The sequence below is a fragment of the Chrysemys picta genome, chromosome 7, assembly GCF_011386835.1.
Source record: "Chrysemys picta bellii isolate R12L10 chromosome 7, ASM1138683v2, whole genome shotgun sequence".
In the NCBI taxonomy this organism is placed as follows: domain Eukaryota; kingdom Metazoa; phylum Chordata; order Testudines; family Emydidae; genus Chrysemys; species Chrysemys picta.
The window spans coordinates 84,595,610-84,612,553 of NC_088797.1; the positions used below are offsets into that span (position 1 = coordinate 84,595,610).

At 37.5% G+C, this 16,944-nt stretch overlaps 1 protein-coding gene across 15 annotated transcripts in view; it reads right to left on the reverse strand.

The window, feature by feature from the left end:
• The window catches only part of RUFY2 (RUN and FYVE domain containing 2), a 64,167-nt gene that overhangs the window by 16,574 nt on the left and 30,649 nt on the right, over window positions 1-16,944 (reverse strand). For 6 of the 15 annotated variants that reach the window (XM_065553470.1, XM_005297295.5, XM_042856955.2 and 3 more), the window contains exons 13-16: window positions 12,935-13,054; window positions 10,842-10,971; window positions 6,230-6,324; window positions 4,592-4,640 (exon numbers count right to left, since the gene is read on the reverse strand). In XM_065553470.1, coding sequence (XP_065409542.1) covers window positions 4,592-4,640; window positions 6,230-6,324; window positions 10,842-10,971; window positions 12,935-13,054 — 394 coding nt within the window. Of the gene's footprint in view, window positions 1-4,591; window positions 4,641-6,038; window positions 6,325-10,841; window positions 10,972-11,883; window positions 12,015-12,934; window positions 13,055-13,262; window positions 16,218-16,944 lie in introns of those variants that run through there. The other 9 variants (XR_010589490.1, XR_006176039.2, XM_065553471.1 and 6 more) reach the window with 5 other exon arrangements.

Below are 16,944 nucleotides of genomic sequence, written 5' to 3' on the forward strand. Positions count from 1 at the left end.
TTGTGGTCAGATGAGTGAATACTGAGAAACCTTCTACCACATGTAAAGCTGTCATTGCCATTAAATGAAGCTTGCCAAAAAAATATATATATATATTCAGGCCTTTCCATGAGTTCTAGCTCCAACAAGTAGTCCAGGATTGAAGAAAGAGATGAGTGGGTTGGAGAAAGATGGTAAGTGTGTCTAGTAGATTCCTTTCTGCTATTTAATGGTATCTTTGTTTTCCAATGGACATGTGATCTCTTGTCCTGAAAACTACTGAGGAACCAAGCTTCCAGTTGCAGGACATTCGGATTAGAGTGAATCATCTGACCTGGATCCTGAGACAACCATCAAGATATGATCAGGAGCTGCCACAGAGGGTGAGAGGTGAGTTTGATGAGGTTGGGAAACCAGTCAGAATGACTTTGGCTTGGTCCTGTCTGATCTTGATAAGGACCTTTAAGAGCAATGGAATTGGAGGATATGCATAAAAAAGATCTTTGGTCCATGTAACGAGGAAAGAGTCTCCTTGAGATTGGGGACTGAATCCTCCTCTGGAACAGAATTTCTTGCACTTTGTTTTGGTTGCTGTGGCAAAAAAGTCAACCTCTGGAAATCCCCAAACTAGGAATATTTTGCTGAGGACTCCAGAGTCCAACTCCCATTCAAAATTTATGGAGAAACCTCTGCTCAGGTTGTCCACCATGGTATTTTGTATCCTTAGGAGGTAAGAAGCCAAGATGACTATCCAACTGGTGATGCACCAGTTCCAAAGCTTTATCACTTTGGCACAGAGTGAGGAGGGAAATCCTCTGACCTGATGATTGATATAGTTCATGCACGCTATGCTGTCTGTCAAGATCTTGATGGACTTGTTTCTGAGCAGGGAAAAAAGTGGAGGTGAACATTTCTGATCGCACTTCATTCAAACAGATGGATGTGCAAGCGCTGTTCCTTTTGTGATCACTTGCCTTGGACTGTGTGAAGACCCAAATGTGCTCCCCATCCCAAGAGGGAAGCATCCAATGTTAATATAACTGTAAGGTGTTTTTGGCTGAACAGTATTCCTGCACAAACTTTGCAATGATTCAGCCACCAGGTGAGTGACTGTAGAATCTATCTAGGTACCGATACCTGCTTGTTCAAACCAAGTTTGTTGGGTACACAAACAGTCCTGAGCCATCCCTGGAGACATTGAAGATATAACCTGGTGTTGTGTGTCACAAAATGCAAGCCACCACGTGTCCCAGCAGTTGCAGACATGTCCTTGCTGGAACCCGAGGGCTGAGCTGCACTCTTTGTACAAGATTCCTTAGAGCAAGAAGCCAGGTGAGAGGGAGATAAGATCTGCCCATTATGAAATCAGGAACTTCTCTTATGAAGAGAAATCATTGAGAAAATGAATTTCTCAAGATTTATGTGCAGGCCTAGACTTCAGAATACTGAAATTGTTGTTTGCACTGCTGACCATATCTCCTGATATGACCAACTTTGAGGAGCCAGTTGTTGAGGTAGGGAATGACAATTATTCCTAGATAACAGAGGTAGGCATCTACAACTGCCATAATTTTTGAGAGTTCCCTAGAGGATGAAGACAGACCGAAGGGTAGGAGCTGGTATTGGTAACAATTATGATTGAAAGTGAATTGAAGAACTCTTTTGTGGGAAGGATGAATTATTACATGGAAGTAGGCATCTTTGAGGTTGAGGGTCGCAAACCAGTCCCGATTCCACGAAAGGAATTACATCTGCTAGGGACACCATCTTGAATTTTAAGAGTCTGACATCCTTGACCAGTTCTCTGAGATCCATTTTTCTTGGGTATCAGAAAGTATCTTGAATAGAACCCTTTTCCCTTGTGGGACTGGTTTTATGGCTCCTAGATTTAGGAGTGATGAGATTTCCTGTGTAAGGATTAATCGTGAGGGGATAAGTAGTTGAAGGGGCAGGTAAATTGGATTGTATAACTCAAAGTAATCGCCTCCAATACCCATTTGTCCAATGTTATAGCCTCCCATGCTTGATGAAATACAGAGAAGCGGTGTCCAAATTGAGGAAGGGGTGTATGTGTAACACAGCTGATAAAGTCTGGTCATTGGGTGGTCTGGACTCTAGACCAAACCATCAAAAATGATGTTTGGACAATGCCAAAGGCTCAGATGATGCAATCAAGGTAGTTACAAGCCTTTTCTTTGAAAATCTTTACCTTCTAGCTGTTGGTTCCAGTGTTCTATGGGAGATAGAAAATTGAATAGGGTGGGATCTTTGAGACATCTACATTTTCTCTTATCAGCAAATGCATATATTCCTAAATACCTAAGTGTTGCTCTAGTCTTTAGGGTGTGAAGTGAGTTGTCTGTGGAATCTATGAAAAGCTTCTGGCCATTGAAAGGCAAATCCTTCACGGTTAATTGCACCTCCTGTGGAAACCCAGACAACTGAACCCAGGAAGCTAGCCTTGTCACAACTGCAATGGAAACAGACCCGGCTGCAGTGTCAGCCACATCTAGTGAAGCCTACAGGGAGGTCTTTTACAAAAGCCTGATCCTCCTTTATTATGGCACAGAACTGTCTTCGATGTTCCTGTAGTAAATGGTCAATAAAATCATTAAACTTCTCATAGTTCAGGTAGTCATATTTTGACATCAGCGCCTGGTGATGAGCTATCCTGAACTGTTGCTGATGAATAGCTCTTATGAACCAGTTGACATATCTGGTATCAATTATTATAAGGAGTGGCCTTTTCGATACACCACCTGCCCCTTTCATTGACTGCTTCCATGACCAGAGAGTTTGGTGCTGGGTGAGAATAAAAAACTCAGTCTCTGGCTGGGATATAGTATTTTTTTATCATTTAAAGTCTATAATAAATTTCCCTGTTTTTACAGGATATTCCCTTAAAGGACAAGCAGATTTTACACTTGCTAGGAGTATGAGAGTTTCCCAAACTATGAATGCAGTAGGAGTGCCCATGACTAACAGGGACTGTTTCTCTATGCGAGAGGCACATTTTAAAGCCCAGGTAGCCCAGATTCCCGACAGAAGAAAAAAAAAAAGTTACTCAAACCCCTCATTGGGGGGGGAAAGAAAAGAAAAAAACAAAAAAAAAATTTAAGAAAAGAAAAAAGGGGACAAACAGTCCAACTATAAGGTACTGAACCTACTCTACTAACTTTACAGCTAAACACTAATAAAAGAGGCAAACAAGCACTAAGCAAACAGGCACACGCTAAACTCTGTCTAAGGCCAATGGTGGTTGAGAGGAACTGAGGGAGGTTCGCCTGCACAGCTTTATATAGTCTCAGTATGGGGCATGAGGATGTGTAGGAGGCATGCGCAGGTCAAACAGGCATTGCTACCACAAATCTCCAAAGGCGCAGGGATACATGCGCATTTGAAGTGGAGCTCCCGCAGGGACACTACTCAAAAAAAGAAAAAGAGGTACAAAAGGTGGAGTGATTCACCCAGTGTCCCACAGCTAGCCAGTAACAGAACATAAGCAAATCCAAAGCCCCATCCACTGGACCATGCTGCCTCTCATATGGCAACAATCTAAGGCAGGGGTAGGCAACCTATGGCACGTGTGCCGAAGGCGGGACGCGAGCTGATTTTCAGTGGCACTCACACTGCCGGGTCCTGGCAACTGGTCTGGGGGGGCTCTGCATTTTAATTTAAATTTAAATTAAGCTTCTTAAACAGTTTAAAAACCTTATTTATTTTACATACAACAATAGTTTAGTTATATATTATAGACTTATAGAAAGAGACCTTCTAAAAACGTTAAAATGTATGAATGGCACGCAAAACCTTAAATTAGAGTGAATTAATGAAGACTCAGCACACCGCTTCTGAAAGGTTGCCAACCCCTGATCTAATGTTTCAGATTGGGGAAACGGATAGCAGCATTGTGAACTGTTAAGTTCTTTTTGGCCAAACAAACAATCAATAAATCACAACTCTGCTTGAGGTGTAGATGAATGAACACAAGAAATTATTTCAAACAAGTGTTACATGAAAATAATTTTATCATTAATTATTCTAACTATAGTAGGGCTTAGGAGCCCCACGTCATGGACCAAGGCCCCATTGTGCTAAGCACTGTAAAAACAAATAACAAGAAGATGGTCTCTGCCCCAAAGAGCTTCATAAGCATTCAGGATAGCACCCAACATCCAGAAGCTAAAAAGCTCCGAGGACATTTCACCAGGCTCTCTTATATAAATTTATATTCAGTAATAATTGAGTTCCTTAGGAGTAAATAACCTATGCTGGAATTTAACTTCACCAAGGAGATATTGGCTTATTTCATATAATATAGTTTTTTTAAACTAAAAGATTAAGGTATTTTGATAGCAAATAAAAAAAAAAACCAAGGTCCCATCGCAACATTCCAAACAAAATTAAAGTAGGTCAGAAGCAGTTAAACTGTTCCTTTGAGTGCTTCAGAGCATGCCTGTTTATCTCATCCTGGCGCATGAGACCAGATAAATGAAAATCTATCCTAAATGCTTACCTTTGGAGAAACAAATCTTCTCTCATGTATTTAAAAATGTTCAAGAAAATAATTATAAGAAAAGCCTCCCACCTTTTCCCTCCAAATCTTACTAACCTGTAATGCTTTGTTTGCTTCTTTTATATCTTCTATTTTAAGCTTTGATCTAAACATAGATTATATATAGTTTAGACATTTATGGAAAGTATTTAGTTACCACATATGGTTAAAATACTTTAGAAGTTACAATTATTTTAAAAGTCAAAGGCAAATTATTATGAACTTCTGGCTGATATATTGTTAAAAATATTTATAGTAACAGTAGCACCCAGAGGCCCCAATCAAGTTCAGGGCCCCAATACGCTCAGTGCTGTACAAACACAAGGAAGACACGATCTCTTCTCCAAAGAGTTTGCAATCCTATGAATGGTGGCATATGTTTAGGGCTTGTATACACTTGAGAAATTTACGCCAATGTAACTAAATATAGATGCAAATTCTTAATGCTGACACACTGCACTGGTGCAAAATGGGGTTTGGAACTTACTGTGTTAAATTTCACCAGTACAAGCAATTTTATTCCATTGCAGAACATCTACCCCGGGTCCAACTACACCAGTGCAAAACAAAGCAGTATAAACAGGGCTTTAGGCTACATGATACTACTCTTTTTGACATAGGATGTAAAACACAGCAGCATTAGTCATGGCATGACTATTTACAAGAGAAAAATATCCTTAAATAGGAGAAAGCATTCCTCAAAAATACCAAGGAGGAAAGTGTTAAAGGACACTGAACTGTGTTCAAAGCCCACTGCTGATAATTGGTCTAATGAAATGAACAGTCTTTGGAGTTGCACCCCATGTTATACCCTGGAATCCTAGCACATTTGGAGAGGATTGAACGTGTGCATGCATCTAATGATCACTACTTGCTAAAAGCTTCTGAGCTCATATGCCAGGGATGTACATCGCCTAAGAGTAGGGAATGGGATCCATGTGAGCAATCATCTCAAATTATAATGAATTTTCCTGTTGTGGAACCCTCAGTTATTGATCCCTAACAGAATTAGTCTTTAGTGAAATGGAGTTCACACAAATGCTCAAACTTTATCCAACCATGTCTTGAATTCATTTATTAAGAGACAGGAAGATCTTCAACAGACAAGTCTGAGGAATTTCTTAGATTGCCCAAGTATCAGGGGGTAGCCGTCTTAGTCTGTATCTACAAAAACAACAAGGAGTCTGGTGGCACCTTAAAGACTAACAGATTTATTTGGGCATAAGCTTTCGTGAGTAAAAACCTCACTTCTTCGGATGCACTCTATGCATCCGAAGAAGTGAGGTTTTTACTCACGAAAGCTTATGCCCAAATAAATCTGTTAGTCTTTAAGGTGCCACCAGACTCCTTGTTGTTTTTGTAGACTGCCCAAAGCATATTTAATTAGGGCTGTTTTTTCTGAGATGGACATAATTAAGTCCATTATATGACTGTAGAGGCTACCCACCACCATAATGTGAAGGTAAATCTGTTCGAAATGCAGACCCAGGCCATTTGTACACACCTTTCTTTTCTGAAAATTTATCAGATAATTTCCTCCTACTGAACTGAATAAATTTCCTTTGAAGCCATGGTCTCAATGGTCTCAAATTCCCTAATTTCCATGGTCTCAATTTCCATGGTAGTTGCACAGTTATTTTCAGTAGCTTTATCTTGAATTTTACATTGCAAAAATCATCAAGAAAAATAAGTTACTCGCTAAGCTTGCAGGCCAGTTCTTGGAGAGCTTCTTCTTGGTCATGACATATCTTTTTCAACTGCCTATTTTTGTCCTGTAGTTTAAGGAATTCCTTTAAAAAAAATAAAAGGTGGCATTTTTTTAAAAGAAGAAGAAATAACATAGTACATAAAAGTGACTTTCTAAGTAATAAGCAAATGTTAGAACTTTACATGTTAACCAGTATTGTATGTCAAGTCAGAAGGTTAAAGGAAGGGGCAATAATCACTAATAATATTTTGGTAATCTCAAAAGGATAAATAGCAACCCCATAAACAAAGTTGTGTGATGGTGGAAAGAGGGAAGACATGTCCACATAATTACCACCAGTGGTTTTGCCTGTGTTCCACATCCAGTAATGTTATGTGACTGTCGCTTCCTCCTGTACTATTCAAACTTTTCCGCTGTAAATTCTCAAATCAAAGCCCAGTGAAGTCAATGGAAAGACTGCTACCGATTTTGATGGGCTTTGGATCAGACACTAAGAAATACTAAGGGAAACCCCATTCTTGGAAAGGAAAGGTAGGCTTGGTGGGATTAAAGCAGACCAAAGAAAGGGTAAGAATATATATGTGGCTAAATGCGCTTTACCCTTTTAAATATGCTTCACATTCTCCTAAGAAATTTGTCTCTGGCATAGTCCTAGCAGATCTGCAGGAGCATGAAACACTGTGGCTCACATAGCCTATGCCACCCCCAGTATGCTACTGCCCCAGCATCCTTCCTTGGACACAATTCTTTTGCCCATTAGTCACTAAAAATATTGTATGGGTATCTGAGAAATAAGTTTAGCAGGTGGAAAGGTATAACAAACATGCTTAGATAGGATGTTCTGCTGCTATTTAATCTACATTTGCTTTATATTTAAATTTTATGCTCACTTCACCTCAGAAGTGGCAGACAAACAGTTGGCTTTCAAACTCTACTGCTGAAAAAGTATTCATGCATCTATGAGTACAATTCATATAACATTCACTTTTTTCCTATCTTTCTGGCATCTTCATCTTCACATTTTCCTTACAACCGCTGAGATCACAAACACCTCAAATAGCTGGAGGCCTTTTTTTTGCCCTACTTTAGGTGGCTGTGATCTTAACTGTTTCAGGGAAAACACATTACTTGGAATGTATGAGTCAGGGATTCTTTTTCTCATAAGAAGTAATGAATTCACATTTTTCTTTCTACTATATACAGATGGGTATTTCATCTTACAATTTAATGATGTCAGATGACAGTTTTCTAAAGGAACACACACATCCTATTACTTAAAAAAAAAGTTATGATTCTCTGATTTCGAAACAGCTAAGAGAGGTGATGACTAATTAATAAAATATCTATAGAATAATTATTTTCAGTAGATCAGTTACAAGTGGTAATTTGAAACAAGACAATTTCAATTGGCTTCTTTACTGTAGATCTTGAAAAACTTTCTAAATCTGAAATATTTTGGACAATATTTGTCTCTTTTCATAGTCAGTTCTTTAAAAATTAAGCATGTCTGCTCTTCCTTAAGACTTATTCTTCCTTTTTTAACTAAGCCTCATCCTAAAATGCAAATCAAGAATTAATTCCTCTTCAAAACCCAGCAATGCTATATTTTGAATATAACAACAACTAAGCACTGTGATGCAAAGATTAACATGGGATGGGATAAGAGCAGCTATATAAATGAGCATTCAATGCACTGTTTCAGCAGGAAAGAGGACATTGCATGGGGAAGGCATGAAGCTGCATATACACCTGTTGAATTCAGCAAATAGCCTATCTAGAGAATATGGTTGACATTAAATATTATATCCAATAGTAGATGTGCAGAAAGAGAGAAAAATAAAATCACTTGAAAATATTTAAAAATACTTAAAGTTTAAAGATACTAAAACTAGTTTTAAGACAGATCTTGATAAATTTATGAATGAGATTATATGGACAGGGTTGCCTGTGATAGCAGGAGATTGGATTTGATTACTTGAGTCCCTTCCAATTGTAAGCCCTGTCAAAAAGTTACATAGTCTGGGTACTAACAGAGAGGCAATGGCACGTCTAGAAGAGGAAGGGGACGCTCATATACTATGATGACAGTATGAAACCCTGAAAAGAACACAGAGGAGAGCTCTCACTCCTTCAATGGCTCTCAGCATAAACCAAGAGGAAGTCAGAGATAAGACACATGACACCAAGGAAGAGTAGAGGAAAGTAGGCTAACAAAGAGAGCAGATGGACTTATCCTCTAGACATCGTGATACTAAGAGACAGAGATGAAACAAGCAGACACGGTTTAACAATACAAGCATTTTTATCTCAGCTCTGCCTCTAGAACAAAGTTTTCACCTACATTAGGTGAAATTGGGTGTAACTTCAGACCTTCATATGTTTTAAGTCTACTTACTTCTCGTCTGGTTTGCTTTGGTTTCTTGACTGCCTAATAAAATTTTCTTTAAGATCCCCCCCTCTCTTTTTCTTTAGCTGTTATTTACATTAACTGGTTCCTCAAGACGAGAAATATCAACTGCTGATATCTGGTAAGGGGCAGAGGGGCAAAGGGTACCGGACACTGGGCACTCAAGTCCAAGACATAGGACAGAAAACTGGCCAGCCTCAAAAATTTCTCCCAAGGTGCTAGCTGCAGTCAGTATGGGATCTGGGGAAAATCTGGTACCATGCCTGACAGGGCATGACTTTTTTTATTTTTTTTTTTATTTATTTTTTTTAAATGAAGATTCAGAATGTAATTAAAATTCTTATTTAAAGATCTGTAAACACCCATTCACGTTCGTATCTGAGCTCTTCACAAAAATATAGCCCAAACACTGAACTGCACAAAAAAGAGACCATAAAAATCCCAGCAACTCTTGCTACCTGAAAACGTCTACCAACTAATTGCTGCCTCATTGTCAAACAGACAAGAGCAATTAGTCAAACGCCATCCAAGTGTGCCTTACCTCTTGCTAACGATACCACCAATCACAGGCTATGATAGGCCATCTGAGAGGGCTACACCAACAGAAGAGGGTACACAGCTCTGATACCAGTCCTGGAGAGTTCAGCAGCAATGTATATGAATACATGCCAATTTGTTAATATGTGCCTTAATAGGCAAAATTCAGGATCAAATTCTCTTAAATGAGACACTAATTTCCTCACATTTATTAACTGAGTTTTACCAGTTAAGCTAGCTGCTCTAAATAGAAAATATGCTTTATGTTACTTGCTCCTGAAAAACTAAAGAAACTGAAACAAATAATTTAACTCTATAGTTTATGTCTCTAGAATATATTTTAGTTCTATTGGCCCGAGTAATAAAATCCTGAAAAACCGTAACATCTATGGGTGGATTCTTTCCAATTACGGTACTTGAAAACAACAGTAGGTTCCTGAAATCCTATCACACTGAGTGTGTCAGATAGGTATACAATAAATATTCATTCCATTAAGGAATATCCTTCTGTGAATATACTGCTGTTACTCTTTTTAGTATTTTATTTGGGAGTCTAATACACAATAGTGGAAACACTGCTCTCCTGTTTCAGATCATGCATTATCCCCCTGACTGTTCACTAATCTATTGCTTCCTCTATTTTTGACTGTGTAATTTCCTTCAGCCTGAAAGATTTTAATTGTTTTAAACTTAAAATGACATTTTGAATCTATGCAATTTTTTGTATATTTACCCATGGTACAGTCCGTTAATTTCTATATATACAGGCAATTTTTAAGGTTAGTGAGCACTTTTCAAAAACTCTCTCTTACCCACAGTAGTTTGTTAATTAAACCTATTCTCCCTTATCAGTGCCTCCTAGCATTAGAGTCTGGGCAGACTCCATTTTCCTCATGGTTTTTAGCCTCCTGAATTTCTCTCAAAAGAATTTACTCTACTTGAATCCCAGCAGTGATTTCTGATTATTTTATTCTGCTTGTGGTTGACCATTCTAAGTAACTCCTCTGGAAAAGAAACAGAATCTAGGTGTGCCAAAAGGATTTCAGGAACTCCTAACAGAGCCTCTAACATCAGACTTTCCAGTACCAAATTGTGACTGTTGGGAGTCTGGCTGGGACATGAAAATATCTATTTCTGTTCAAATCTCAGATCCAATTCTAAGAGCAACGGTAGCAACTCACAAATTAATTTAATTTCAGTTTGATTCTAAATGACCAAGCAGGCTATTTAGTCCCTCCTCCACATACTTGCTTCTTTTCAATCACTTCCAAGGTAAAGAAATGTAAAGATACTATAGATATTAGTGAAATTTTTAAGTAGCAAGATAAACGGGGTTTGACGTATTAGAACATTTACCATCACCGGCCCATCACAAGATTTTAGTGAGATATCCTTCAGTATGATTCAGAAAGGAGAATGTGGATTTCACTATTCTTTATGGAAAACACAGAATCCTGAACTCAAGACTACAGGGGTCAGAAGGGACTGCTTTAAAAAAAAAATTAAATCTATTTATTTGTATTTTTAAGCCTAAATGTTTGTTCCATTATGGATTTCAGATCTGGGAGTGTTAAAATTTATATTTTAAAAGCCTGGCAAGTTCACTTTTAGATTACAGCTAACATGAATTTGAAAAGTTTTCCTCCAGAATTTACTTTTTTAAGACAGATTATTTGTTGGGTCTCTACTCTCAGATGAGATAAAGTTTCTTTTTCCTTTTGCAGATCATCTTCCAGGGTTTGTCTCCATTCCTTTTCTATCTTCAAATCTGTTTCCAGTTGAACACTAGAATTGCAAACAAAAGACCATCATGGTGCATTTCAGTATAATCTTTTTAACAAAATACACCTTTTCAATTTTCTAGTTTCACTATCAGTCCAGCCCAAAAAACAGTAGTTTGCTATTTTAATTTGTTTACAAGTTCGTTATTTTTAATATTGTGACATTTATCTGCAATTTCCTAAGAAGATTTTGTATACAAGTGTCACAAGTTATAAGAAAATAGAGGGCTTTCATTGAGAGAGGTTTTGAGGGTGTCAAACAATTCTGAAGAACTAGCTTTTGCAATGATTTAATTTGCTGTCCTAGTAACTATTCTTTGGCAACTGAAACATGCATATTAGAGAACTTTCCTGTTTGTCTTAAGTGTCATGTAGCTTTATTATAATACAGATCTTGTATATGAAAGAAGATGAGTGGTTAAATGCATTTCTAGAGCTCATAAAAGCTGTTGTATTAGTAAGACTTTAAATGGAAAGCCTCTATTTTCTATTTCAGAGTGGAGATTATAGGGACAGAATTAAGAATATATAACTTCTAAAGTATCTTGAATACAGTGTAAAGTATTTTGAGTTGCTGGATATTATTGAAATTCCTATCCAACAGATGATATAAAGGAGGCTCTGCTTTATACTAATCACAGCTACTGGATTACAGTTAAAGGAACTGGGGCCAATCTGTCAGTGGATCCACTGTTGCCATTCTGTCATTAACTTAAATGGACAAAGAATGATTCCTTATAGCTTCACAGAAAACACAAACTAACGGCAGGTGAGAGTAAACTGCTGGATTGAAATCCTACTACCTAATGAAGGTGGAAAGATCTGACTGTAGTTATGAAAGTTTTTCAGGAGGAACTTGTGTCCATATTGATTTTATAACAGGATAGCTAAGTCATTTTTTAAAGGAAAAACTTACTTTTTGGGACACTACCTCAGCATCTTGTTTGTTGGAAAAGATCAGAAGTGAACATGACCTTGAGGTTTCAGAATTGCGGAATTCTAAGGTTGAGGTTTGAACTGCTCTTTTGCCAAAATCTGTGAAGATGACTGTGGTGGTAAAGCGAACATTTGTCATGATGGTTGAACAAGTATTGATACTCAAATTAGTAAGAGAGGCAATGTGGTCTGAACACAAGATTGGAAACTTTGAACTCCCTTGCTGTAGTCTTAGGTCATTCACTCTCATTCACTAATCCTTGCTGTAGTCTTAGGCCATTCACTCTCTTTCTCTCTCTCTCACTAAAATAGGGGGAAATACCACCCAACCTCACAGGGATGTTCATAAAGTGCACTGAAAGCACAGTCTAAGTGCTAATTTCTGCTATTACTGCCTGTTTCATCAGTACTTGTGGTTGCCCTGATTCTCTGGACCAAATACCTGTCCAGGGAATTCCACGGGTGTAAAAGCAGAATTTGGCTTTTATTTCTTGATTTAATATTTCAGTTTCTAGCAGACTCAAGGATTTCATGAGTGCCTTTCAGCTACCAACACTTTGAAGGATTTTGGCTTCTTTTTCAAGCCTGAATAGTTTAATTGTTCTATGCAGTTTCTGTAAATTTATGCTGCTATATCTACAGGATTTACAATAATAAAATGTGGGTTAATCTAGTTTATTATAAATTTAGAATTTTTGTTCCTGTTAACTACTGTTTCCCTAGTGAATTAAGAATGTATCTTCAGCCAAAAAACATGCCTGTTCTTCCCCCTCTTCTGGCTGGACAGCTATTTAAAAAAATTCATTTGGAGCTTGATTTACTTGGAATGACAGATTTTCTTCCACCCTGTCCTTGCCTAATATACATCTTCCTAGACAGCATCTTTATCCAGTTAAAGATCATCAGTAATGTGCTGCCTGTATTATGTGATGTATCCTACATTTTTAGTTAACAGAATGTTTTAAAGTAAACATAAAAGGAAAAAAGATTTTAAGTGCCTTATACTTTTTCCAAAAGGGAAGTATACTTACAGCTGCTTCTCCTTTCGGGAGATTTCTTTCTGCAGGTTTTCAGATTTACTCATACAGTCTTGTTTGAATTTCTTGTCCTCAATCTCAGCTTCCACTTGAGACTTCTCTGCTTGCTGCAATCTGGTGTAATTCAAATCAACTTTGGGTAAAACTGAGGCTAGAACTAGGGTGTAAAGGGTGAAGAAGACAAATAAAAGAAAAATGGGGAAATAGAAACATTTCTAAATGAAAACAAAGATTGGGGGAAACTCACAAACTCAAACGAGAGAGCCACACAATGCCTAGAAATCTAGCTTCTGGTTTTCACTACAGAAAGAAAAGCAGATTAAGTCTTCCAATTTGTTTTTATTTTATGTTCACCATTAACAGATGCCATCAAAGCATAACCATACAGATTTTATAATTGATCTATATCTCTTACTGCTCTAACTTTGAGCGTACATATATGTTTTATTGTGGGAGGCATTTTTACAAGAACTGTAGAAGTACAGTAACTACTTTGTCTATACTAATGAATCAATAAGACAGTGTGTGTTGTGCTGGAATGGCTTGATTGAATTCAGACATGAGCCTGAATACGGAACACTGGAATCAGATAGCAAGAACACAGCTGTAGTAAGACAGCAGAACACACCCTGGAGCATCTTACTATACTTACAGAATAACCACTAATAAATAACATTATTAAATACATTTAAATAATGTGTATTAAAAATCATAGTTTAAAATAGCTCCATATGATAAACAAAACAAATAAAACTGAATAAATAACAGAAGTCAGACTTTCATTTAAGATCTTTCCTTTTGATTTGAAAGGGATTTTGCATTCCTGTTTTGGATAGCCCTCTCCTCTCACTCATACCTCACCAATGCATCAAGATTTATCTCTGTTTGACCTTCTCTTCAGCCCAAAAAATATGGGGTTTAAATTTAACTGAAATGTAAACACTAAATCAAAAATTGTATGTTACTCCATATTCAACTGTCTTATTGGGATATACAAGGAAGATTAGCCAGTAAAATGTCATTCAGAGCCCCATCCCAATTGAGGTATCTCATTTTACAATTGCCTCTTTTCTCCCTTCTCAGACCTGGTCTACACCTAAAACTAGGTTGACCTAGTTACATTGCACTGAGGGGTGTGGAAAAAAAATCACCCCCCCAAAAGACATTGTGAAGCCAATTTACGCCCCAGTCTAGATACCACTAGTTCAACAGAAGAACACCACCTCTCAAGGAGGTGGATTAACTACAGTGATGGAAAACCCCTTCTGTCGCTGTAGCAAGTGTCTACAGTACAGCATTGCTGCAGCACCATAGCTGTGCTGCTGTAGCATCTGTAGCGTACACAAGCCCTCAAAGTCTTGTTCAGAGAAAACTGAGGAGCTCTTCTCTCAAGGCTTGGCTTGAATCATCACGTCCCAGTCAGCTGAATGTAGAGTAACATACAACTCCCAGTTTAATCATTGTTAAATGTAAAATTAAATGAAAGCTTTCTTACTGGCCCTGTCTACACTACAAACACAACCATGTTAGGAAGCCCACCTACTAATGTTTTATAAAGTAGTATGCATCTACACTGGCCATCTTTGGGAAAGTGCCTACCATTGCAGTGCTATCAGACAACCAATGAGAGGGCTCATGCAGACAGTGCACCAGCATTACTAGACATCTCAGCAGAATTAGATTTCATGTTAATAAAAGCTCCAGTTCCCCATCTACACTCATGCTACCAATGGTGAAGCTGCACTGGTGGGACAGTTACCAAGAACTGCCAGTGCAGAAATGACAACAGACTGGACTTGAACCATGTTATTTTAAAGCATCTGAATTTAGCCTAGGTATGAAAAACTGTTAGGGTCCACTCTACAAGACAATGTGTTGTAATGAAGTTCCTTGATGTGTTTGTAATTGTAATACAAATAGGGCCAAAGTGGATGGATAGGAGAAGGGAGAATATTGGTGCACAGCAAGGCTAATTCTTGCTGCTATGCCAGAAGGCAGAGAAGGGTGAAAGACTAAACGAAACAGGAAAGCTAAAAACACCACTAAGACCCTCTCTAAACTACAGCTGAAACTGCATTAGCACAATTTCCAAGACTAATATGGACAAGGATTTTTTTTCTGAGAACCATGCTAGCATCTATAGAATCTGTATCTCCACTAGCAGCTTGCAAACTCTATAGCTATATCCAGTGCAGCTCCACCAGGGTAGCAACTCAGATAAGAGCAAATCCTCAGTTGAAAATGTATATACCATCTGAGGATCTACCCCTAAATGTCTGAGTCCTGCCTATAATACACTTTACACTATTGCTACCCTAGTGGAGTTGTACTGGGGGGAATTACAGCTATGAAGATTTCTACGTAGAGAAGGCGTTCTTGCTTTATATTCTTTAGTTCTAATCATATCTCGGTTGTTTCCATGATACAGTAGCTCTGTTAAAGCATCTTACATTCTACTCTATGCTAGCAGACTGAACTGTATTTTAGCTGTGTATAAGGGAGTCCTACAAATACAGAAATGATTTGGGTTTTGTTTTTGTAAAGTACAGACAGAACATATGGAACATTTTTATAAGCTGTTTTAGCCAGTTCTCAGGAAAAATACTTCTGTCTACGCTACTCAAGAAAGCGATGATACCAGCAACCACGTTAAAAGAGTTGACAACATGTTTTCTGGTATAGAGAAGCCCTGAAAGTGCAACAACAATAAAAATGTGGGGTTTTTTATTCATTGAAAGGGAGGTTCTTTATTTATTTAAGTGCTATAAATAAGGGGTGAGGGAAAACCCTATAACTGAAGGTAAGTGTGAGGGCAATGAGAAATCAAAAATATAAAGGCAGCTAACATTTTAAAATAAACTTTGTATTTAACATTAAAAAAAAGTAAAATGATTAAATAGCATTAGAAAATTCTAGTTTCTGATTGGTCAATAATATTACAGTGATTTTTTTTTATTCTTTGGGAGGGGAGGGGAGAAAGGGATGGAGATTATTTCATTTCGGAAAACAAAGTCGTTCCAACTTGTGACATTGTGTCAAAATCACTAGTGCTTACTGACCAATTATAATACAGGATTTCCCAATACCATTTTATAATATTTAAGATCATAACCATATTTTTTTAAACCAACTCATACAAATTTTACTCTATCAATAGCCAAGTAGCTTTCAGAATGATATATCTTTGACAAGTTTGTATTGGTGCTGTGCTTCATTGCTGGCACATTTCACAAATGACATTGCAATAGTCCTAGTTTGAGTTAACAGATCTTTGTCACTTCACGTATGTAATGGACAAAATCAAAGACAGATAAAGGTAGTAAAGTTCAAAATGTAAAAATTGGGATAAAGGAAAAAAAGAAAGAAAAAAAGAGGAGAAAGGATGTCAATAAAAGAATATTCATGTCACTAAATCTTTTAATACATAATTATATTTTTCATAAGTAGCTTTTAAAGAAAACAATGGTAAGACATGTCAACACCAACATGACAGGGCTATGGATATGTTACATTTTACAATTAAAAATATTAACGATCCATATAGTCTATTTCATTTAAATAACTGAAGCACACAAGTCACATCTTTATATTATGTAACAAATATATAGTAACCACAATACAGAGGTTACACACTGGTATTATATCATTTCATTTTACTAATTCATGGTGTAATACTCATGTGTACATTCTTTACACTAAGGGAGTTTCCAAAGCAATTAATGTAAGCTTTGGAATCTTGGCCAGCCAGGGTCCTGATCCACAACACTTAGCACAGGCTTAACTTTAAGCAAGTGAGTAGTCTTGCTTAAAGTTAACCATGTGCTTTGGTGAGTCAAATCCTTATTGAATAGCATTAAAATATAACAGAGGTAATAATGAATCAGAATTCTGAAGTGGCCATCATTGAGCCCGGTAGCTGAAAGAACAACCTTGGGTGCAGGCACAGAATGCCAGCAACAGTGAATGGTGAAAGAGAATAGAGATAAAAAGCCTTGGTTTATGGC